This window comes from Pseudophryne corroboree, chromosome 2 (genome assembly GCF_028390025.1).
Source record: "Pseudophryne corroboree isolate aPseCor3 chromosome 2, aPseCor3.hap2, whole genome shotgun sequence".
Taxonomy (NCBI): Eukaryota; Metazoa; Chordata; class Amphibia; order Anura; family Myobatrachidae; genus Pseudophryne; species Pseudophryne corroboree.
The window spans coordinates 426,874,994-426,900,695 of record NC_086445.1 but is presented as its reverse complement, the minus strand read 5'-3'; the positions used below and the strand labels follow the sequence as shown (position 1 = coordinate 426,900,695).

At 47.4% G+C, this 25,702-nt stretch overlaps 2 protein-coding genes across 7 annotated transcripts in view; one reads left to right on the top strand and one right to left on the bottom strand.

The window, feature by feature from the left end:
- Nucleotides 1-22,946, bottom strand: part of LOC135025956 (putative protein ARB2BP) — a 44,922-nt gene extending 21,976 nt beyond the window's left edge. Inside the window, exon 1 of the mRNA XM_063953584.1 lies at nt 22,856-22,946. Within this exon, the coding sequence (XP_063809654.1) occupies nt 22,856 (1 nt within the window). The 5' untranslated portion in view covers nt 22,857-22,946. The remainder of the gene's footprint in view (nt 1-22,855) is intronic.
- Nucleotides 22,947-22,962: 16 nt separating this feature from the next.
- Nucleotides 22,963-25,702, top strand: part of SENP7 (SUMO specific peptidase 7) — a 183,985-nt gene continuing 181,245 nt past the window's right edge. For 4 of the 6 annotated variants that reach the window (XM_063953582.1, XM_063953581.1, XM_063953583.1 and 1 more), the window contains exons 1-3: nt 23,091-23,180; nt 24,102-24,177; nt 25,056-25,163. In XM_063953582.1, the coding sequence (XP_063809652.1) occupies nt 24,109-24,177; nt 25,056-25,163 (177 nt within the window). In that variant the 5' untranslated portion in view covers nt 23,091-23,180; nt 24,102-24,108. Of the gene's footprint in view, nt 23,048-23,090; nt 23,181-23,249; nt 23,337-24,101; nt 24,178-25,055; nt 25,164-25,702 lie in introns of those variants that run through there. The other 2 variants (XM_063953579.1, XM_063953580.1) reach the window with 2 other exon arrangements.

The window sequence follows — 25,702 nt, the reverse complement described above, 5'->3', positions numbered from 1 at the left end:
GACGTCCTGTCTTCAATAAGGTAGCGCACAGCACCGCAGCTGTGCGCCATTGCTCTCAGCACACTTCACACTCCGGTCACTGAGGGTGCAGGGCGCTGGGGGGGGGCGCCCTGGGACGCAATGAAAATACCTTAAATGGCTAAAAATACATCACATATAGCTCCTGGGCTATATGGATGTATTTAACCCCTGCCAGTTTTCCACAAAAAAGCGGGAGAAAGGCCGCCGAAAAAGGGGCGGAGCCTATCTCCTCAGCACACAAGCGCCATTTTTTCCTCACAGCTCCGTTGGAGGAAGGCTCCCCGACTCTCCCCTGCAGTCCTGCACAACAGAAACAGGGTAAAACAAGAGAGGGGGGGCACTAAAATTGGCATATTAATATATACAGCAGCTATATTAGGGAAAAACACTTATATAAGGTTATCCCTGTATATATATAGCGCTCTGGTGTGTGCTGGCAAACTCTCCCTCTGTCTCCCCTAAGGGCTAGTGGGGTCCTGTCCTCTATCAGAGCATTCCCTGTGTGTGTGCTGTGTGTCGGTACGCTGTGTCGACATGTATGAGGAGGAAAATGGTGTGGAGGCGGAGCAATTGCCTGTGTTAGTGATGTCACCCCCTAGGGAGTCGACACCTGACTGGATGGTCTTATGGAAAGAATTACGTGATAGTGTCGGCACTTTACAAAAGACTGTTGACGACATGAGACAGCCGGCAAATCAGTTAATACCTGTACAGGCGTCTCAAACACCGTCAGGGGCTATAAAACGCCGTTACCTCAGGTCGATACAGACACTGACACGGACACTGACTCCAGTGTCGACGGTGAGGAAACAAACGTATTTTCCAGTAGGGCCACACGTTACATGATCACGGCAATGAAGGAGGTTTTGAACATTTCTGATACTACAAGTACCACAAAAAAGGGTATTATGTGGGGTGTGAAAAAACTACCCGTAGTTTTTCCTGAATCAGATGAATTAAATGAGGTGTGTGATGAAACGTGGGTTTCCCCCGATAAAAAACTGCTAATTTCTAAAAAATTATTGGCATTATACCCTTTCCCACCAGAGGTTAGGGCGCGTTGGGAAACACCCCCTAGCGTAGATAAGGCGCTCACACGCTTATCAAAACAAGTGGCGTTACCGTCTCCTGATACGGCCGCCCTCAAGGAACCAGCTGATAGGAAGCTGGAAAATATCCTAAAAAGTATATACACACATACTGGTATTATACTGCGACCAGCAATCGCCTCAGCCTGGATGTGCAGTGCTGGGGTGGCTTGGTCGGATTCCCTGACTGAAAATATTGATACCCTGGACAGGGACAATATATTACTGACTATAGAGCATTTAAAGGATGCATTTCTATATATGCGTGATGCACAGAGGGATATTTGCACTCTGGCATCAAGAGTAAGTGCGATGTCCATTTCTGCCAGAAGAGGGTTATGGACGCGACAGTGGTCAGGTGATGCGGATTCCAAACGGCATATGGAAGTATTGCCGTATAAAGGGGAGGAGTTATTTGGGGTCGGTCTATCGGACCTGGTGGCCACGGCAACGGCTGGGAAATCCACCTTTTTACCCCAAGTCACCTCGCAGCAGAAAAAGATACCGTCTTTTCAGGTTCAGTCCTTTCGTCCCCATAAGGGTAAGCGGGCAAAAGGCCACTCATATCTGCCCCGGGGCAGAGGAAGGGGAAAAAGACTGCAGCAGACAGCCTCTTCCCACGAACAGAAGCCCTCCCCCGCTTCTGCCAAGTCCTCAGCATGACGCTGGGGCCTTACAAGCGGACTCAGGCACGGTGGGGGCCCGTCTCAAGAATTTCAGCGCGCAGTGGGCTCACTCGCAAGTGGACCCCTGGATCCTGCAGGTAGTATCTCAGGGGTACAAATTGGAGTTCGAGACGTCTCCCCCTCGCCGGTTCCTGAAGTCTGCTTTACCAACGTCTCCCCCCGACAGGGAGGCGGTATTGGAAGCCATTCACAAGCTGTATTCCCAGCAAGTGATAATCAAGGTACCCCTCCTACAACAGGGAAAGGGGTATTATTCCACGCTGTTTGTGGTACCGAAGCCGGACGGCTCGGTGAGACCCATTTTAAATCTGAAATCCTTGAACACTTACATAAAAAGGTTCAAGTTCAAGATGGAGTCACTCAGAGCAGTGATAGCGAACCTGGAAGAAGGGGACTATATGGTGTCTCTGGACATCAAGGATGCTTACCTCCATGTCCCAATTTGCCCTTCTCACCAAGGGTACCTCAGGTTTGTGGTACAGAACTGTCACTATCAGTTTCAGACGCTGCCGTTTGGATTGTCCACGGCACCCCGGGTCTTTACCAAGGTAATGGCCGAAATGATGATTCTTCTTCGAAGAAAAGGCGTCTTAATTATCCCTTACTTGGACGATCTCCTGATAAGGGCAAGGTCCAGAGAACAGTTAGAGGTCGGAGTAGCACTATCTCAAGTAGTACTACGACAGCACGGATGGATTCTAAATATTCCAAAATCGCAGCTGATTTCGACGACACGTCTGCTGTTCCTAGGAATGATTCTGGACACAGTACAGAAAAAGGTGTTTCTCCTGGAAGAGAAAGCCAGGGAGTTATCCGACCTAGTCAGGAACCTCCTAAGACCAGGCCAAGTGTCAGTACATCAATGCACAAGGGTCCTGGGAAAGATGGTGGCTTCTTACGAAGCGATTCCATTCGGCAGATTCCACGCAAGAACTTTTCAGTGGGATCTGCTGGACAAATGGTCCGGATCGCATCTTCAAATGCATCAGCGGATAACCCTGTCTCCAAGGACAAGGGTGTCTCTCCTGTGGTGGTTACAGAGTGCTCATCTCCTAGAGGGCCGCAGATTCGGCATTCAGGATTGGGTCCTGGTGACTACGGATGCCAGCCTGAGGGGCTGGGGAGCAGTCACACAGGGAAGAAATTTCCAGGGCTTGTGGTCAAGCATGGAAACGTCACTTCACATAAATATCCTGGAACTCAGGGCCATTTACAATGCCCTAAGTCAGGCAAGACCTCTGCTTCAGGGTCAGCCGGTGTTGATCCAGTCGGACAACATCACGGCAGTCGCCCACGTAAACAGACAGGGCGGCACGAGAAGCAGGAGGGCAATGACGGAAGTGGCAAGGATTCTTCGCTGGGCGGAAAATCATGTGATAGCACTGTCAGCAGTGTTCATTCCGGGAGTGGACAACTGGGAAGCAGACTTCCTCAGCAGACACGATCTTCACCCGGGGGAGTGGGGACTTCACCCAGAAGTCTTCCACATGATTGTGAACCGTTGGGAAAAACCAAAGGTGGACATGATGGCGTCCCGCCTCAACAAAAAACTGGACAGATATTGCGCCAGGTCAAGGGACCCTCAGGCAATAGCTGTGGACGCTCTGGTAACACCGTGGGTGTACCAGTCAGTGTATGTGTTCCCTCCTCTTCCTCTCATACCAAAAGTACTGAGAATCATAAGAAGGAGAGGAGTAAAGACTATACTCGTGGCTCCGGATTGGCCAAGAAGGACTTGGTACCCGGAAATTCAAGAGATGCTCACGGAAGACCCGTGGCCTCTACCTCTAAGAAAGGACCTGCTCCAGCAGGGACCATGTCTGTTCCAAGACTTACCGCGGCTGCGTTTGACGGCATGGCGGTTGAACGCCGGATCCTGAAGGAAAAAGGCATTCCGGATGAAGTCATCCCTACCCTGATCAAAGCCAGGAAGGATGTGACCGTACAACATTATCACCGTATTTGGCGAAAATATGTTGCGTGGTGCGAGGCCAGGAAGGCCCCTACAGAGGAATTTCAACTGGGTCGATTCCTGCATTTCCTGCAAACAGGACCGTCTATGGGCCTAAAATTAGGGTCCATTAAGGTTCAAATTTCGGCCCTGTCAATATTCTTCCAAAAAGAACTAGCTTCTGTTCCTGAAGTTCAGACGTTTGTCAAGGGAGTACTGCATATACAGCCTCCTTTTGTGCCTCCAGTGGCACCTTGGGATCTCAATGTAGTTTTGGGATTCCTAAAATCACATTGGTTTGAACCACTCACCACTGTGGACTTAAAATATCTCACATGGAAAGTGGTAATGCTGTTAGCCCTGGCTTCAGCCAGGCGTGTCTCAGAATTGGCGGCTTTATCCTATAAAAGCCCTTACCTAATTTTTCATACGGACAGGGCAGAATTGAGGACTCGTCCTCAATTTCTTCCTAAGGTGGTTTCAGCATTTCACTTAAACCAGCCTATTGTGGTGCCTGCGGCTACTAGGGACTTGGAGGATTCCAAGTTGCTGGACGTAGTCAGGGCCCTGAAAATATATGTTTCCAGGACGGCTGGAGTCAGAAAATCTGATTCGCTGTTTATCCTGTATGCACCCAGCAAGCTTCCACACGGAAAGTGGGCTCATCTTGGGCGGCTGCCCGAGGGGTCTCGGCTTTACAACTTTGCCGAGCAGCTACTTGGTCAGGGGCAAACACGTTTGCTAAATTCTACAAATTTGATACCCTGGCTGAGGAGGACCTGGAGTTCTCTCATTCGGTGCTGCAGAGTCATCCGCACTCTCCCGCCCGTTTGGGAGCTTTGGTATAATCCCCATGGTCCTTTCGGAGTCCCCAGCATCCACTAGGACGTTAGAGAAAATAAGAATTTACTTACCGATAATTCTATTTCTCATAGTCCGTAGTGGATGCTGGGCGCCCATCCCAAGTGCGGATTGTCTGCATTACTTGTACATAGTTATTGTTACAAAAATCGGGTTATTGTTGTTGTGAGCCATCTTTTCAGAGGCTCCTTCTGTTATCATGCTGTTAACTGGGTTCAGATCACAAGTTGTACGGTGTGATTGGTGTGGCTGGTATGAGTCTTACCCGGGATTCAAAATCCTTCCTTATTGTGTACGCTCGTCCGGGCACAGTATCCTAAGTGAGGCTTGGAGGAGGGTCATAGGGGGAGGAGCCAGTGCACACCAGCTAGTCCTAAAGCTTTTACTTTGTGCCCAGTCTCCTGCGGAGCCGCTATTCCCCATGGTCCTTTCGGAGTCCCCAGCATCCACTACGGACTATGAGAAATAGAATTATCGGTAAGTAAATTCTTATTTTTACAGATTTAGGCTGTGGCAGGCCAGCCACAGAATGCGCAAGCTGAATTGTGCTACAAATCCAGCGAGCAATAGTCTGCTTTGAAGCAGGAGCACCCATCTTGTTTGGTGCATACAGGATAAATAGCGAGTCAGTCTTCCTGACTCCAGCCGTCCTGGAGACATAAATTTTCAAGGCCCTGACTACGTCCAGTAACTTGGAGTCCTCCAAGACCCTAGTAGCCGCAGGCACCACGATAGGTTGGTTCAAGTGAAAAGCGGATACCACCTTAGGAAGAAAATTGGGGACGAGTCCTCAATTCTGCCCTATCCATATGGAAAATCAAATAGGGGCTTTTACATGACAAAGCCGCCAATTCTGACACACGCCTTGCCGAAGCCAAGGCCAAAAGCATGACCACTTTCCACGTGAGATATTTTAAATCCACGGTTTTGAGTGGCTCAAACCAATGTGACTTTAGGAAACCCAACACCACGTTAAGGTCCCACGGTGCCACTGGGGGCACAAAAGGAGGCTGAATATGCAGCACTCCCTTGACAAATGTCTGAACTTCAGGCAGTGAAGCCAGTTCTTTTTGGAAGAAAATCGACAGAGCCGAAATCTGGACCTTAATGGAACCCAATTTTAGGCCCATAGTCACCCCTGACTGTAGGAAGTGCAGAAATCGACCTAACTGGAATTCCTCCGTTGGGGCCTTCCTGGCCTCACACCACGCAACATATTTTCGCCATATGCGGTGATAATGTTGTACGGTTACATCTTTCCTAGCTTTAATAAGAGTAGGAATGACTTCCTTTCGGAATACCCTTTTCTTTTAGGATCCGGCGTTCAACCGCCATGCTGTCAAACGCAGCCGCGGTAAGTCTTGGAACAGACAGGGCCCCTGCAGCAGCAGGTCCTGTCTGAGCGGCAGAGGCCATGGGTCCTCTGAGATCATTTCTTGAAGTTCCGGGTACCAAGCTCTTCTTGGCCAATCCGGAACAATGAGTATAGTTCTTACGCCTCTTCTCCTTATTATCCTCAGTACCTTGGGTATGAGAGGAAGAGGAGGGAACACATAAACCGACCGGTACACCCACGGTGTCACTAGAGCGTCCACAGCTATCGCCTGAGGGTCTCTTGACCTGGCGCAATATTTCTCCAGCTTTTTGTTTAAGCGGGACGCCATCATGTCCACCTGTGGCCTTTCCCAACGGTTTACAATCAGTTGGAAGACTTCTGGATGAAGTCCCCACTCTCCCGGGTGGAGGTCGTGCCTGCTGAGGAAGTCTGCTTCCCAGTTGTCTACTTCTGGAATGAACACTGCTGACAGTGCCAACACGTGATTTTCCGCCCAACGGAGAATCCTTGTGGCTTCTGCCATCGCCGCCCTGCTTCTTGTGCCGCCCTGTCGATTTACATGGGCGACCGCCGTGATGTAGTCTGACTGGATCAGAACCGGCCGGTTTTGAAGCAGGGGCTTTGCTTGACTTAGGGCACTAACTCCAGCGCCATTGGGGGGGGCGGCAGAGCTACCTCAGAGCGGGACCAGCGGTATTTTGGCGCCTTCCTTTGCTTACAGCAGCAGCAGGCACACACAGCTCCTCCTGACACTCAGAAACCGCTGGAAAACTGATACAGGGTGTAGCAAAGGTGGTGAGGCGCTATTGTACACAATCTGTGTCCTATAAAGGACAGTAGTCATAGGTGTTTCACTGAGATATATCAGCTTACAGTCTCACTTGGGCTGTGTAGCTGGGGTGTGCTGGTCTCCTCTCTATCTCCCTCTCACATACACTAGGGGCAGGCTTGCTAAGTTATTACTTGTCTATGTGTATGCAATTGTGCTTTAGTGTGAACATGGGTAAACACAAACTATGCAGTGTTTGCCAGTCCAGATTCTCTCCCTTATCATCTAATTCTGTATCATGTGAACAATGCAGCTAATTTTCATAACTCAGTGAGGGGGCTGGGGGATAGAGTCAAGAGCCTTCCTGGCTAGGTGTCAGAACTGTGATGTCTGATATGTCATCACAACTCACTGCTAATGCTCAAGACACTCAGCTACTACAGCAGGCTGTTGCAGAACTAGCTGCCAGGGCAGATGTTACACAGACCCCACTCTCTAACTCAGGACCACAAAAGTGTGGTTTATCTGCTCTACTCTCTGACTCAGATGAAGATATACAGGAGGAGTTGGATCCCGTTAGTGGGGATTCCCCTTCTGCACAGGGTATTGCACCCCTCATTTTGCCTATACGGGATGTGTTAAAACTCCCTCTAGAGGACGCTGCGTCACAGCAGCCATTTTTCTTTACACAGAACAAGCCTAATGTCTCTTTCCCTGATTCTGCAGAGTTAGATGACTTGTTTAAATTAGCCTGGAAAAAAAACAGACAAAAAATACCAAGGGTCAAAAAGATTGTTGCACACTTTCCCATTTGCACCTGAAGGTAAGAAATTCTGGGAAGAACCCCCGGGGGTTGAAGTATCAGTCTCTCGACATTCTAAAAAGGCGGTGCTACCTGCCCAGGGCTCCTTTACCATCAAGGACCCTGGGGACAGAAAGAGAGAGACTACACTAAAGTCTATCTACACAGCAGCGGCTTTATCACAAAGGCCGGTCATAGCGGGTTGCTGGATGACCCATGCCATTCACACGTGGGCTTCTCAAATTCAGGAGTGCCTCTGGTCACTACGGTGACTCTCCTGAACGAATCCCTTGTGACTTGCTCAAGGAGATGGGCAATATTAATGCTAAGACTTCTGCCATGGCAGTGTCGGCGCGAAGGGCTTTGTGGTTGCATCAAAGGATAGCGGACGCAGAGTCCAAGCGCAGTGAGGCATCTCTCCCCTTTTCTGGGGAATAACTCTTCGGGGTTAAGTTGGATACGTGGATTTCTAAGGTTACTGCGTACCTACCCGGGGCCGTCTGTTCAGTCCTTTCGGTCTAACAGATTTTGATCTAGGACCAGAGGTGCCTCCAATGCGGCTAGAGGTACCAGAGGTAAGACAAGAAGACCTTCAAACACCAGTTCTCAGGAACAGAACACCAGTTCTGCTTCCAGTAAGTCCTCAGCAGGGGATCTCGAGGTGGGAGCTCAACTGCGTCACTTCAGCCACGTCTGGGAGGTTTCCTGCAAGGATATCTGGGTCAAGGACCTCATTTCTCAGGGCTACAAGCTGGAGTTCGACGGTGCTCCTCCCCAACGGTTTTTCAAATCAAGCTTACCAGCTTTGGAGGATATGCAAGTTACGTTGCAACAGGCCATCCGAAAGTTGGTCCTGTCCCACGTCATTGTTCCAGTACCAATACAACAATGAGGAAAGGGTTATTATTCCAACCTGTTTGTGGTACCGCAGCCGGACGGTTCGGTAAGGCCCATTTTGAATCTGAAGTCCTTGAACCCTTACCTAAAGGTTTTCAAGTTCAAAATGGAATCCAGTGATTGCGGGCCTGGAAGAACAGGAATTAATGGTCTTCCTGGATATCAAGGACGGACGCCTATCGCCATATTCCGATTTGGCCACCTCATTAGATTTATCTGAGGTTTACCCTACTGGACGGTCACTACCAGTTCCAGGCACTACCCTTCGGCCTGTCCACAGCTCCAAGGGTGTTCACGAAGGTAATGGCAGAGATGATGTTCCAGCTCCGGGTCCAGGGGGTCAATTTTGACCCTTATTTGGATGATCTCCTGATAAAAGCAAGATCCAGGGAGCTTTTCTTGCTCCATATTGACCGCACTTTCCAACTTATGTCACACCATGGGTGGATTCTCAATCTACAGAAATCCCACTTTGAGCCAACTCAGCAGCTCATGTTCCTGGGGACGTTACTGGATACTGTGGCTCAGAAGGTGTTCCTCCCAGAGGACAAGGTGAGAATACTTCAGGAGATGGTCCATATGGTTCTCCAACCTGATCGAATATCCATCCATCTTGCATAAGATTGTTGGGGAAGATGGTTGCCTCAAACGAGGCGATCCAATATGGGAGGTTCCATGCCAGAACATTTCAATTGGATCTCCTGAACACATCTACAGAGGCACCGGATAATACAGCTGTCACCTCAGGCCAGGATTTCCCTCCTGTGGTGGCTGCAGTCTTCCAATCTCCTGGAAGGCCGGAGTTTCGGGATTCAGGATTGGATCCTCCTCACGACGGATGCGAGTCTGAGAGGATGGGGAGCTGCCACCCAAGGGGCTCAGTTCCAAGGCAGGTGGTCAGCCCACAAAGCCCTCCTTCCGATCAACATTCTGAAACTTCGGGCGATCTACAATGCTCTGCTTCAGGCCTCTCCTCTACTCAGGGATCACGTGACACAGGTACAGTTGGGACAACGCCACAGCAGTGGCATACATCAAGCGTCAAGGAGGGACAAAAAGCAGGGCCTGCATGCGAGAGGTGTCAAAGATAGTCCTCTGGGTAGAAAGAAATGCAAGAGCACTATCCACAATCTTCATTCCAGGAGTAGACAACTGGGAAGCAGACTTCCTGAGTCGTCACGATCTCCACCCGGGAGAGTGGGGGCTTCACCATTGTCATGACTGTGGTTTTTGTGAACCCAGCATGTATGTGAAGTCCGTGCATGTAACTGGAGGACTATGTGTATATTTGGCTGGTCTGTGGGAATCAGTGAGATGAAGTAGTAAGTAGCAATCCCTGACCGGGGGTCAAACCCGGGCCTCGGCAGAGGGAGCCATATCCTGAACACTGGATCACCAGGGACTTGATAGCAGGATGGTGAATGTATTGGTAATAATGAACTGGATATACTGTCACAGGAGTAGGTGTTTGTGTACTCAAAGTTACTATGAAATAGGTTCTCTGGAGTTGCGCAGAACTGGGAGGAGAGCTGAAGTTAAACCGGGCTGGTTACCGGTGAGACTGAGAACCGCACTGTGAACCGGGCTGGGTACCGGTTTAACTGAAACGCAACTGTACATAGAACAATGACTGTGGCTGTGACTTTGAGACGAGACTGAAGAATACTGCAGCTGTGTCTTTAAGACGAGACTGAAGAATACTGCGGCTGTGGCTTTAAAACGAGACTGATACTGGATAGAACTGGTAACACAACTGTAAACCAGGCTGGGTAGCAAAAGAGCAGAGTTTTACAGGAACCAAGGTAAAAGTGTTACCTCTTAGGGAGCTCAGCTACTAAGCTCACACAGAGCTGTGTGACACAAGGAACTGGCAGCTTCTGTAACACAAGTCTCTTTACTTATAGTTCCTGGTCCTTGGTGATTGGTGCACAGAGTTAGATTAGTCAGAGAGTCTCAGGCTGGCACATGATTGGATAGCTCCAGGTCAGGTGATCAGACCCTGTCATGTCAATACTCCAGGTTAGGCTCTAATGTGGAGTGAGGCCTAGTAGGCCCTATAAACACTGAATCCTGAACTCCTAAAATGAGCAGAGGATGCTGACTTGTAGGCCCAAACACCAGAGAGCTTAGCACAGTGGAGAATGTATCTGGTGAAAACTGGCGTCAGAGAGGCATATAGCAGAGGTTCCCAAACGCGGTCCTCAAGGTACCCCAACGGCCCCGGTCCCAAGTGTATCCATGCTTGGCCACAGGTGACTTAATTAACACCTTAGTCAATTTGATTTAACCATCTGTGCTGAGCCATCGATATTCCTAAAACCCGGACCATTGGGGTGCCCCGAGGACCGCGCCCTGGAACCTCTGGTACATAGTATAATAACAACGATTGCTGTGTAGGCACAGCATAGAGAGACTTGCTGTATACAGTATTCACACAGAAGGTTAATCAACAGCTCGTTAACTCTCACCTTCCAGGCAGAGAACTCATCACTCAGGAAACTCATGGTACTGGCAAGCTGTTTATCCCAGTGAGCAGAAAAGACGCAGGATCCAGGACAGATGGCAGAGGCAAGTCACCAAGTATGAGAACAACAGTCAGGATCATGACAACCATCAGTTGATTTAGCAGCTCATCGACCAGTGGAGCTGCCCACAAATAGACATGACGACTTCTCGACTCAACAAGAAACTTTGTTGGTTTTGCTTACGAACCAGGGACCCTCAGGCGAGGGCAGTGGATGCACCGATGTCACCTGTTTCCTCCAATTTCATTGCTCCCACGGGTGCTCAAGCGAATCAGGAATCAAGGAGTCCAGGCAATTCTGATTGCCCGGATTGGCCTTGGAGGGCATGGTACGTGGATCTTCTGGACATGTCTGTTGAAGACCCTTGGCCTCTGCCACTGAGAAGAGATCTTCTTCAACAAGGTCCGTTAGTCTACCTGGACTTACGGTGGTTTTGTTTGACGGCATGGAGGTTGAGCGGAACATCCTAGCTCACAAGGGACTTTCCAAAAAGGTTGTTGCTACCCTGGTTCCTGTGACGTCAAAACACTATCATCATAAGGAGAAGATAGATCTCTTTGTGCAAGGATTGCACGTATCCGCCTGCGGAGTTCCACGTGGGACGTTTCCTATGTTTCCTGCAGGCTGGTGTGGATAAGGGCTTACATCTGGGTTCCATTAAGGTCCAGATTTTAGCTCTCTCAATTTTCTTCCGGAAGAAAACCGGCAGTGTTGCCAGAAGTTCAGACCTTCTTGCAAGGGGTGCTTCACATTCAACCTCCTTTTGTGCCACCCACGACACCCTGGGATTTGAATGTAGTGTTGGAATTTCTACAGTCCTCCTGGTTTGAACCTCTGATGAGGGTATGAGACAAGAACCTCACGTGGAAGACGGTGATGTTATTGGCCCTGGCTTCTGCTAGGCGTGTCTCAGAATTGGGGGCCTTATTGTGTAAAAGCGCTTACTGGGTCTTTTATGAGGACAGAGCGGAGTTCAGGACTAGGCAGCAGTTCCTGACGAAGGTCGTCTCTGCGTTCCGCTTGAATCAAACTATTGTGGTTCCGTCAAGTTCTGGCACTTCTACTCCTCTGGAGGCACTGGATGCGGTGCGAGCCTTGAAGATCTCTGTCAAAAGAACGGCTCGGATCAGAAAGACAGATTCTTTGTTCGTGCTATATGATGCAGAGAAAAAGGGTTGTCCTGCTTCAAAGCAGTCTATTGCTCATTGGCTTAGGCTTACTATCCAACAGGCCTATGTATCGGCAGCCTTACCTGTTCCTAGGTCTCTGAAGGCCCACTCTATAAGATCAGTGGGGTCTTCCTGGGCGGCTGCCCGTGGAGTCTCAGCCTTGCAACTATGCCGAGCTGCTACCTGGTCAGGGAAGAACACCTTCGTGAAGTTCTACAGGTTTGATACCCTGGCCAAAGAGGATACCCAGTTTGGGCAGGGGGTGCTGCAGCAGTCCCTGCATGTTCCCGTCCCAATATCCCTTATGGATGCTAGAGAAAATAGGATTTTAATTAACTACCGGTAAATCCTTTTCTCGTAGTCCATAAGGGATATTGGGCGCCCGCCTCAGTGCGTTGACTTTTCTGCAGGTTGTCTTTTCTATGGTTACCTGTTCAGCTGTTGCTGTTTGGTTACCAGCCGTTGCTGATTGTTTTATGTTAGTGGTGTGATGGTGTATAAATCTCACCACTCATTCTTGTTATGTTCCTTCTCTCATGTATTTCCTTTCTCCTTCGGGCACGGTTTTATCTAACTGACCGTGGGAGGGGGCATAGAGGGGAGGAGCCAGCACACCCAGTGAAGAAATTTAAAGTGCACCGGCTCCTATGGACCACCGTTAGGTAATTAAAATCCTATTTTTAAACAGCCAGTGAGCACTTCCCTATGCAGGGTCATCTTACCAGCACTGTAGGCCCTGCACAAAGCTATTCACTAGGTCCCATATCCACCCATTGGCAAGAATAATAAAAACAAAATCGTAACTTATCCCGCCTGTGGCCCGGCGTCATATCTGCACATGCTTTTCCATACACTGAATGGCTGTGAGCACTCTAATTGGTGGATAGCTCCAGCCATATACCAATCAGCATCCTGACAACAATTCACTATCTGGCTGCAGGCTGGGAGGCAGATATGCACGCAATCAGAGCAGCCAGACAGCGTTCTCTATCAGAACGGCAAGGCAACATTCTCTACCTGCCTCCCAAGAAGCTCTGGAGGCACAAGCTGGCGGATAAATGCCCCATGTATCCCTTGATCCTGCTTGAAGGCCCTTAGAATCATGGAGCCCTGGGCAGCTGCCCCTACAGTGAGGAGGAACTTTACCATGGAGCAACAGATCTACAGCTGTCCCAGGGAACCAGCGCTGCCAAACTCATTAAGAAGGAGCCAGGCTCCGGCACGCTGTGACATTTTATGTGATTCTGTATGTGATAATCTTGATAGTCGGTTTTCTACTGATTATTTTTCATTATATTATTTCTACAGTTTTTAATAAATTGTAATATTTTTTCTTTTACAGTGGTACTATATGTATTAGATTGTAAGCTCTCACGAGCAGTGCCCTCTTCCCTCATGTGCTTATCCTTTTCTTACTTTAATAATCATCAACTGCCCAAATTACGCAGTTTTTTGGCCACCTGGAACTTATCTCTGTCATTTACTGGTGTAGTTATGCTTAGTTACCCTGTACTTGTCCTATATTGTTTTCAACTGTAAGTCACTGTTTTCCTGTTTTGATTATGTGCATATGTACTCTGTAATTGGACGCTGCGGAACCCTTGTGGCGCCATATAAATAAAGGATAATAATAATAATAATTATATGGGATCATCCAGCTGATTAACGTTATATATGCATCACTCACAAGTACTGAATTAATTGGTAGTCCTATGGAGTTATATATATCTCCTTAGGCCTATCTCATTACCCCCTTACCATGGGAGGTTGTAAAGGCAGATTTGATTGTGTCCATAGCTATAATAAGCAAACGCCAATATTTGGATGCAGAGAATTAATCTGATTACCATTAATAAGGTCAAGAATGTTTTTTTTCTGTAGTGAGGATAAACTGGCTACTTTCTTCCTGGGGTTTTGTTGTGCAATGTTCTGCCTTAGCACAATTAAAGGGTGTAGTACGGTATGCCGGCATTCGGGCTCCCGGCGACCAGCATACCGGCGCCGGGAGCCCGACCGCCGGCATACCGACAGCGTGGTGAGCGCAAAGGAGCCCCTTGCGGGCTTGCTGTGCTCGCCACGCTATTTTATTCTCCCTCCAGGGGGGTCGTGGACCCCCACGAGGGAGAATAGCTGTCGGTATGCCGGGTGTCGGGATTCCGGCGCCGGTATACTGTGCGCCGGGATCCTGACATTCGGCATACTGAAGACCACCCCAATTAAATATAGACAACAGAAAAGGACAGCCCCACAAAATCATTATTAACTGTGATATTTACAAATAAATTGCCATTCAAGAATAATGCAACCCAAGAATGTACCAGTTTTGAGTGGAATATACCCTTACCAAAATGTTAGATATGTTGTCAGTTCCAGCAAGATGCTGCGTGCACTCACCACCACATTCCTGGTTCTTGCACGCTCCTGGAGCAAATACGTTGTCGCTAACATACTTTCTCTAACGTCCTAGTGGATGCTGGGAACTCCGAAAGGACCATGGGGAATAGCGGCTCCGCAGGAGTCTGGGCACAACTAAAAGAAAGCTTTTAGACTACCTGGTGTGCACTGGCTCCTCCCACTATGACCCTCCTCCAAGCCTCAGTTAGATTTTTGTGCCCGGCCGAGCTGGATGCACACTAGGGGCTCTCCTGAGCTCTTAGAAGAAAGTATATTTTAGGTTTTTTATTTTACAGTGAGACCTGCTGGCAACAGGCTCACTGCAACGAGGGACTAAGGGGAGAAGAAGCGAACCTACCTGCTTGCAGCTAGCTTGGGCTTCTTAGGCTACTGGACAACATTAGCTCCAGAGGGACCGACCGCATGGAACTGGCCTTGGTGTTCGGTCCCGGAGCCGCGCCGCCGTCCCCCTTACAGAGCCAGAAGCAAGAAGAAGTCCGGAAAATCGGCGGCATGAAGACTTCTGTCTTCTCCAAGGTAGCGCACAGCACTGCAGCTGTGCGCCATTGCTTCTCATACACACTTCACACTCCGGTCACTGAGGGTGCAGGGCGCTGGGGGGGGGGGGGGGGGGGCGCCCTGTGCAGCAATAAAAACACCTTGGCTGGCAAAACAATCACAATATATAGCCCCAGAGGCTATATATGTGATAATTACCCCTGCCAGAATCCTTAAAAAAGCGGGAGAATAGTCAGCGAAAAAGGGGCGGAGCTATCCCCCTCAGCACACTGGCGCCATTTTTCCCTCACAGTTCCGCTGGAAGGAAGCTCCCTGGCTCTCCCCTGCAGTCTACACTACAGAAAAAGGGTAAAAAAGAGAGGGGGGGGGGGGGGGGGGGGCACTAAATTTAGGCGCAGTAAATATTATAGCAGCTATAGGGGACATAATTCAGTTAGTCCCTGCAGTATATAGCGCTCTGGTGTGTGCTGGCATACTCTCTCTCTGTCTCCCCAAAGGGCTTCTGTGGGGTCCTGTCCTCTGTTTAGAGCATTCCCGGTGTGTGTGCGGTGTGTCGGTACGGCTGTGTCGACATGTTTGAGGAGGAAAATTATGTGGAGGCGGAGCAGATGCCTGTAGAAGTGATGTCACCCCCTGCGGGGCAGACACCTGAGTGGATGGTTTTATGGAAGGAATTACGTGCAAGTGTCGACTCCTTACACAAAAAATTTGACGACATGCCAAATGCGGGACAGCCGGCTTCTCAGCTTGTGCCTGCCCAGGTGTCTCAAAGGCCATCAGGGGCTCTAAAACGCCCGCTACCTCAGATCGCAGACCCAGATGTCGACACGGATACTGATATCAGTGTCGACGACGATGAGTCTAATCTAATGTCCACTAAGGCCATTCGCTGCATGATTGAGGCAATGAAAGAGGTGTTACACATTTCAGATTTAAACCCAGGTACCACAAAAAAGGGTATTATGTTTGGGGAGAAAAAACTACCCGTAGTTTTTCCCCCATCTGAAGAATTAAATGAAGTGTGTGAAGAAGCGTGGGCTTTCCCTGATAAGAGATTGATAATCTCAAAAAAATTACTAATGGCGTTCCCTTTCCCGCCAGAGGATAGGGCACGTTGGGAAACACCTCCTAGGGTGGATAAAGCGCTCACACGTTTGTCTAAAAAGGTGGCACTTCCGTCTCCGGATACGGCCGCCCTGAAGGAGCCTGCGGATAGAAAACAGGAGGCGATCCTGAAGTCTATTTATACACACACAGGCATTATACTTAGGCCAGCTATTGCGTCAGCATGGATGTGCAGTGCTGCCGCTGCGTGGTCAGATTCCCTGTCAGAAAATATTGACACCCTTGACAGGGACACTATTCTGCTAACCATAGAGCATATAAAAGACTCAGTCTTATACATGAGAGATGCACAGAGGGAGATCTGCCGGCTGGCATCTAAAATAAGTGCATTGTCCATTTCTGCTAGGAGAGGCTTATGGACCCGGCAGTGGACAGGGGATGCAGATTCCAAAAGGCACATGGAAGTTTTGCCTTATAAGGGTGAGGAGTTATTCGGGGATGGTCTCTCGGACCTCGTTTCCACAGCGACAGCTGGGAAGTCAGCATTTTTACCCCATGTTCCCTCACAGCCTAAAAAAGCGCCGTTTTATCAGGTACAGTCCTTTCGGACCCAGAAAAACAGGCGAGGAAAAGGCGGGTCCTTTCTGCCCAGAGGCAGAGGTAGGGGAAAAAGGCTGCAACAAACAGCTAGTTCCCAGGAGCAAAAGTCCTCCCCCGCTTCTTCCAAGTCCGCCGCATGACGGTGGGGATCCACAGGCGGAGCCAGGTACGGTGGGGGGCCGCCTCCAAAATTTCAGCGATCAGTGGGCTCGCTCACAGGTGGATCCCTGGATCTTTCAAGTAGTATCTCAGGGGTACAAGCTGGAATTCGAGGCGTCTCCCCCCCGCCGTTTCCTCAAATCAGCCTTGCCAGCAACTCCCTCGGACAGGGAGGCTGTGCTAGAGGCAATTCACAAGCTGTATTCCCAGCGCGTGATAGTCAAGGTGCCCCTACTTCAACAAGGACGGGGTTACTATTCCACACTGTTTGTGGTACCGAAACCGGACGGTTCGGTGAGACCCATTTTAAATTTGAAATCCTTGAACACATGCATAAAAAAATTCAAGTTCAAGATGGAATCGCTCAGGGCGGTTATTGCAAGTCTAGACGAGGGGGATTACATGGTATCCCTGGACATCAAGGATGCTTACCTGCATGTCCCCATTTACAATCCTCACCAGGAGTACCTCAGATTTGCGGTACAGAATTGCCATTACCAATTCCAGACGCTGCCGTTTGGTCTGTCCACGGCACCGAGGGTGTTTACCAAGGTAATGGCGGAAATGATGATACTCCTTCGAAAAAAGGGAGTTTTAATTATCCCATACTTGGACGATCTCCTAATAAAGGCGAGATCCAAGGAGCAGTTGTTGGTAGGAGTAGCACTATCTCAGGAGGTGCTACACCAGCACGGTTGGATTCTAAATATTCCAAAGTCACTGCTGGTTCCGACGACACGTCTACTGTTCCTGGGAATGATTCTGGACACAGTCCAGAAAAAAGTGTTTCTCCCAGAGGAAAAAGCCATGGAGCTGTCGTCTCTAGTCAGAAACCTCCTGAAACCAAAACAGGTGTCGGTGCATCACTGCACGCGAGTCCTGGGAAAGATGGTGGCTTCTTACGAAGCAATTCCTTTCGGCAGGTTCCATGCCAGAATCTTTCAGTGGGACCTGTTGGACCAATGGTCCGGATCGCATCTTCAGATGCATCGGCTAATAACCCTGTCTCCAAGAACCAGGGTGTCTCTGCTGTGGTGGCTGCAGAGTGCTCATCTTCTAGAGGGCCGCAGATTCGGCATACAGGACTGGGTCCTGGTGACCACGGATGCCAGCCTTCGAGGCTGGGGGGCAGTCACACAGGGAAGAAACTTCCAAGGATTATGGTCGAGTCAGGAGACTTCCCTACACATACATATTCTAGAACTGAGGGCCATTTACAATGCCCTAAGTCAGGCAAAACCCCTGCTTCTACACCAGCCGGTACTGATCCAGTCAGACAACATCACGGCGGTCGCCCATGTAAACCGACAGGGCGGCACAAGAAGCAGGACGGCAATGGCAGAAGCCACAAGGATTCTCCGATGGGCGGAAAATCATGTGCTAGCACTGTCAGCAGTGTTCATTCCGGGAGTGGACAACTGGGAAGCAGACTTCCTCAGCAGGCACGACCTCCACCCGGGAGAGTGGGGACTTCATCCAGAAGTCTTTCAAATGATTGTAAACCAGTGGGAAAAACCACAGGTGGACATGATGGCGTCCCGCCTAAACAAAAAACTAGAGAGATATTGCGCCAGGTCAAGGGACCCTCAGGCGATAGCGGTGGACGCTCTAGTGACACCGTGGGTGTACCAGTCGGTTTATGTGTTCCCTCCTCTGCCTCTCATACCAAAGGTACTGAGAATAATAAGAAAACGAGGAGTAAGGACAATACTCGTGGTTCCGGATTGGCCAAGAAGAGCGTGGTACCCGGAACTTCAAGAGATGATCTCAGAGGACCCATGGCCTCTGCCGCTCAGACAGGACCTGCTGCAGCAGGGGCCCTGTCTGTTCCAAGACTTACCGCGGCTGCGTTTGATGGCATGGCGGTTGAACACCGGATCCTAAAGGAAAAGGGCATTCCGGAGGATGTCATTCCTACGCTGATTAAAGCCAGGAAAGATGTAACTGTAAAGCATTATCACCGCATATGGCGGAAATATGTTGCTTGGTGTGAGGCCAATAAGGCCCCAACAGAGGAATTTCAGCTGGGTCGATTTCTGCACTTCCTACAGGCAGGAGTGACTATGGGCCTAAAATTAAGCTCCATTAAGGTGCAGATATCGGCTCTGTCGATTTTCTTCCAAAAAGAACTAGCTTCACTACCTGAGGTTCAGACATTTGTAAAAGGAGTGCTGCATATTCAGCCCCCTTTTGTGCCTCCAGTGGCACCCTGGGATCTCAACGTGGTGTTGAATTTCCTAAAATCACATTGGTTTGAGCCACTAAAGACCGTGGATCTAAAATATCTCACGTGGACAGTGGTCATGTTATTGGCCTTGGCTTCGGCCAGGCGTGTATCAGAATTGGCGGCTTTGTCATTTAAAAGCCCTTATCTGATTTTCCATATGGATAGGGCAGAATTGAGGACTCGTCCCCAGTTTCTCCCTAAGGTGGTATCAGCTTTTTACTTGAACCAACCTATTGTAGTGCCTGCGGCTACTAGCGACTTGGAGGATTCCAAGTTGCTGGACGTAGTCAGGGCCTTGAAAATTTATGTTTCCAGGACGGCTGGAGTCAGGAAAACTGACTCGCTATTTATCCTGTATGCACCCAACAAACTGGGTGCTCCTGCTTCTAAGCAGACTATTGCTCGCTGGATTTGTAGCACAATTCAGCTGGCGCATTCTGCGGCTGGACTGCCGCATCCTAAATCAGTTAAAGCCCATTCTACAAGGAAGGTGGGCTCATCTTGGGCGGCTGCCCGAGGGGTCTCGGCTTTACAACTTTGCCGAGCTGCTACTTGGTCAGGGGCAAACACGTTTGCAAAATTCTAAAAATTTGATACCTTGGCTGAGGAGGACCTTGAGTTCTCTCATTCGGTGCTGCAGAGTCATCCGCACTCTCCCGCCCGTTTGGGAGCTTTGGTATAATCCCCATGGTCCTTTCGGAGTTCCCAGCATCCACTAGGACGTTAGAGAAAATAAGATTTTACTCACCGGTAAATCTATTTCTCGTAGTCCGTAGTGGATGCTTTGCGCCCGTCCCAAGTGCGGATTGTCTGCAATAATTGTACATAGTTATTGTTCACTAACGGGTTATTGTTATGAGCCATCTTTTGAGAGGCTCAGTTATGTTTCATACTGTTAACTGGATATGGTATCACGTGTTATACGGTGTGATTGGTGTGGCTGGTATGAGTCTTACCCGGGATTCAAAATCCTTCCTTATTGTGTCAGCTCTCCGGGCACAGTATCCTAACTGAGGCTTGGAGGAGGGTCATAGTGGGAGGTGCCAGTGCACACCAGGTAGTCTAAAAGCTTTCTTTTAGTTGTGCCCAGACTCCTGCGGAGCCGCTATTCCCCATGGTCCTTTCGGAGTTCCCAGCATCCACTACGGACTACGAGAAATAGATTTACCGGTGAGTAAAATCTTATTATCTCAATATTAAAAATGAAAAAAAGGTCTGGATCATCAGAAATGAGGAAAGTTAGATGGACGCCAATCTGGTCTCTTTTAGAGAGGTGGTGTGTTGTTCACTCACAAGACTTCCAATGGAGGACAGAATTTACATGGTTGCCACACTCTCCTTTGCCTTGCTGACTTGGTCATTCTTCAGACAAACAGCATATTATAATTAGAGTTTCTGTTTATTAGTGGAATTAGCAATCTATTCATAAAGTAGTGAAAAGAGTGGAGAAGTGAGCCTGAGGAGAAGTTGCCCATGGCAACCAATAAGCTGCTCCGTACAGTTGTTTAGTATGCAAATTATAAATGGCACTTCAATGCTGACTGGTTGCCATCAGAGGAGTAGTTAGGTGCTATGGTGCACGGAGCAAGTATATGTTTTGGGGCCCCCCTCCCCTGTACTGAATTGGGGGCCTAGTCAACATGTGGTGGCATGTTACATTTGAAAATAAACAATATTTAAAAATCCTAAATTGGTGACAGGGCCGGTTCTAGACCTTGTGGAGCTCAGGGTGAAAGTTTCCTTTGGTTGCCCCCCATGTTTAAAATAGGGTCAGTGCATGCCGAAAGCTTGCAACAACAATATGGAATGGCAGCACGGATGGTGTAATGGTTAGCATTACTGCTTCACAGCACTAAGATCATGGGTTCGATTCCTACCATGGCTCTAAGTGTGTTGAGTTTGTATATCCTCCCCATGCTTGCGTGGGTTTCCTCCCACAATACAAAAATATTCTGGTAGGTTAATTGGCTCCCAACAAAAATTAACCCTGTTGTGTGTGTGTGATAATAAATATACTGTAGGTCCTAATTCAGACCTGATCGCTCGCTAGGGTTTTTTGTTGCAGTCCAGCGTTCCCATAGTCGCCGTCCACCGGGGAGTGTATTTCAGCTGTGCAAGTGTGCGATCGCATGTGCAGCCGAGCGGTACAAAAAAAACCTTGTGCAGTTTCTGAGTTGCCCAGGACTTACCCACTGCGCTCACTTCAGCCTGTCCGGGCCCGCAATTGACGTCAGACACCTGCCCTGCAAACGCTTGGTCACGTCTGCGTTTTTCCAACCACTCCCAGAAAACGGTCAGTTGACACCCACAAACGCCTTCTTCCTGTCAATCACCTTGCGATCAGCTGTGCGAATGGATTCTTCGTAAAACCCATCGCACAGCAACGATCCGCTTTGTACCTGTGCGACGTACCTGCGCATTGCGGTGCATAAGTATGCACAATTCTGACCTGATCGCAGCGCTGCAAAAAACGCTAGCGAGCAATCAGGTCTGAATTACCCCCATAGAGTGTAAGCTCCCATGGGGCAGGGACTGATGTGAATGGAAAAATATTCTCTGTAAAACGCTGCGGAATATGTGTGTGCTTTATAAATAACTGGTAATAATAAATAAGTAACGGCCTCATTGGGAAGGTGCATGGCCACAGAATAGTACCAATTCACATTACACCGCACAGTAGTGTCTATTATTCACATTATATCACACAGTAGTACCACTTATACACGTTATGCCGCACAGTAGTACCCCTTATACACGTTACACTATGGTTGAGTCCCTTATACACATTACACCATGGTAGAGCTGCTATGTAAGTAGCTGTATTTAACTATTTACTTGTTTAATTCAAATAAATTAAAAAGGGAAGGGGATGGCGGGCAGCAGTGCGCCCTCTAACTTCTTTGGCGCCCGGAGCTCGAGCTCCACTGGAGCCACGCTCGCTACACCCCTGGTTGCCATGGCCAACTTCTCCACACGTTTCACTGCTTCATGAATAGACCCCTATTCTTTAAGCTGTTGCTGATGACAATACAAGATGAAAAGCCCTTAGCATGTTTCTAGATTTCAGCTTTTGCAATTCCTAAAGGACGAGAGCATTTGGCTCAGCAGCGTGTATCTTAATGTCCTCCATAAAGGAAACTATTAATATTCCTAATCTATAAAACAAATATTTATATACAGGATAATCTTGATCCAGAATTGCTGACATGGCTGCCCTTACTCATTTTAAACATTAGGCTACGTCTCAGCTCAATTAGGGTACATTTTTAAATGAGCGAATAATAAGATCATTAATATGTATGGGTCTGGCATTTTCAAGTTTATATACCAACAATGTGTTTTTTATGTAATAAGTAGGGAATGGAGAAAAATATAAACTGATGTGCTGCAGAACGTGGAGATGTGAGAAAAGCAGCTGTTACAATTCTAAAGAAGGAAATGCATGTTTCATTCTACTATATGATTTACAAATGCAACTAATAACGTGACAAAATTGCTATTTTTAAAACCATCAGCAAAATATCAATATTGTTCTTTAGAGTGATCTTGTGCACCATAATTACCTAATTTATTTCATATTATCACAACTGGAAAATAAGTTTGAAATACAGAAAAACTATTATTATACTTAAAAAGAGTTTAAGAGTTATTATGGGATCATGCTTTCCCATTACAAGGAACATAAGGCCTGTTTAGGAGGCCCCCAGCTAAGCACACAACACCTGTAGTGATCAGGAATGTGACATGGGCACATGCAATACAAACACAATGACTATGAGGACTCACTTCTCTCTGCTCTGCTGCTGCTGGTGAGTGGTGACCAAAACTGTTATCATGTGACAGCAGGTGGTCACATGACTTCACTATGCCTGCCTCCTGCGTTTGATGTCACATCCGCCATCCAAGAAGCTGGAAGACGACATCATCGTGTCTCACCTGGGAGGAGGCTGTGATCGCGCAGTGACAGCTAGCAGTCTGGTGGGCACCGCACTGGGCATTGAGCGCAAGCTGTGCCGGCGACATGTAACCCCAGGGCTCAGTGGCGCATCCTCCTTCGTGCCAACGTGTGACGTCACGGATCGCCAGCCCTATATTTCTCTGCGTATAATAGGTCTGACATCATCTCATCATCACAGCGCATCATCAGTGGGCGCTCATCTGCCGCTACCGCATTGGTAGCGTCTAGTTTCCCTACTGCATTGCTCTGCCTCACACACACATACAGCTAATGTGCCCTCACTCATAAGTGTGTGCGCCGCCTGCTAGGGTATGTCCTGCACTGATACACATATACACAGCAGGTGCATGCTCAGTGTGTCACACTAATATACATGCATACTTATCTGTGTGCAGCATAAACACCTGTGTTATTAAACTAATATGTGTGCAGCCTATAAATGTCTTTGGCAAATGTATTTCATGTTTAATTACTATAGTTGTGATCTCTCGTAACAAGTTTAATGTTGCGCATATAAAGAACAATATTCCATTGGACACACCCATACTGTTAATAACTAAATATTTAACTGGAGATTATAGTGTTGTAAAGGATGGAATCCAACTCTAATAATCATAATAACTATAGCGATTGAAAGTTCATATCCTGTATATTGCTATAGAACTTCTATTTAAAAATGTTACTTTAAAGAAAATATATTGTATTAAACATGATATTTTGTTAATGCAGGCAGCACCATTATATTAACTTGCAATTGTTTATTTGTATAGAATTATATAGTGTAAAATCCTGTCATTTATAAACTCTTCTTTTAGGATCCATTTGCTGTTAGAAGTGCAGAGCATTTCAGTTTGGTTCTACAAGTACTTTTATCTTTAATAAAATTGCTCATATTTTAGGCATTTTGGGACAGCATGTATAATATGCGCTCAATTTAACCCTATTGTATTATATACAAAAGTGTTTGATTAATGTTTAGCTATGTCTTATTTTTTACATTAAAACATTTCTGTACTGTATCAGCTTCATGACCTGTCTCTGAAATTTGACATTTATGTCACACTTGTTTTTCAGTGGCTAAATGATCATGATGGGAAAACCAAGAAAAGAATCCCCACCATTAATTCAAGCAAATGGAAGAACTAGTGGGGTATGTATAAGCTCAAAAACAATTTGCAACATTATTAAACCTTTGCAAGAGAAAGCATTTATATAAAACACTTTCTTTGTGGTTAATACATTTAAGTAGGGGTGGGGGAACCTTCGGCCCTCCAGCTGTTGTTGAACTACACATACCAGCATGCCCTGCTACAGTTTTGCTATTTGGCCATACTAAAACGGTTGTAGGGCATGCTGGGATGTGTAGTTCAGCAACAACTGGAGAGCTGCAGGTTCCCCACTCCTGCTTTAAAGTGATGGTGCTTGTAGAATGCTCAAATATGGTTATTTAGCCTGGCATGTCAAAGAACAGAATGTTTCCGTTTGGGCAGTATGCATGTTTAGCAGTAAAACCAGCTATTGGAACAGTAGGAGCACCTGTGTAGTGTGGCCACTCATTGATTGTCTATGTGTTTATGTGAACAATTACAACTAGTTCCAGATTAAGAAACACATCTTCAGATAGCCCACTCTTTAGAAGAGCCGTTACAATCTGGTTTAATACACATAACATGTAGGGTAACAGCGTTCATAATTCAGGTAACTGTTCTTCTAAAACTTAGATTGTCTGAGATGTCTTAGTTAATTTTGTATTTGTTTGTTGTTGCTGGGGTTACCGGGAACAGATTTGGAGCACCACAGGTCCAAAAGACAGTATTGTGATGACCTAAACCCCATACAGATGTGTTTTGTGATACCTGGTGATGTGGTTGTGGGACCTCCACGTTTCTACCTGTTGGAAGGAGAGGGAATTTATTACAAAATAAATTTTAGGTAGAATGTAAAATTAATTCAATGTTTTATTATAATATAGGGTATCTGTAATGGAAGGTCATTTATTTTTAATATATATTTGTTTTATATATTTAGTTTAAAATTCCAAAGAAAAAAGCAGACGATTGGTGTGAAGAAGTTCAAGTCAGTTCTCCATTATCAAGACTAGCTAATCCTGAATTCAGAAATGTGACTCTCCGGAAGGTAATGCCCAGTATATGCAGTAGGCAGAAACTACTTGCAATGGATGTCCAGGTGCCGTCTATCGTCAGATCAGTAGTTTGGTTTTGTATTGTTTCAAAAATATTTTCTGGAAATGACCTAAGATCACATAGTTATCTGTCTCGTGGCCAAAGGTTCGCTACTTTCCAATGTTGCCATGAAATAATAAAGCTCAAGAAATATAAATTGGAAAGACTTGCTTGTTTCAAAATCATAAAATGCATACTGCACCTTACAATGAACAGACAGTTCGGCAGCATACTTTTGTACGTCTGTTAATTAGGAAACTATTAAAATTCATTAATAATAGTGATCCAATTAGTATAGCTGTCTGTAAATAAATAAGTTGAATTACTAAGATGTTATTAGTGTGATCGTCTCTCTCTATATGGGGCAGTGCAGCTTTATTCTGTTTGGGGATTTAAGAGCAGGGCGCTCGAAAATCCATGCTGTCTATAGTGGTTTCAGACATTAGACACTTGTTTTTCTTGGGGTTGAGGTTATTATTGAAAAATTATTCT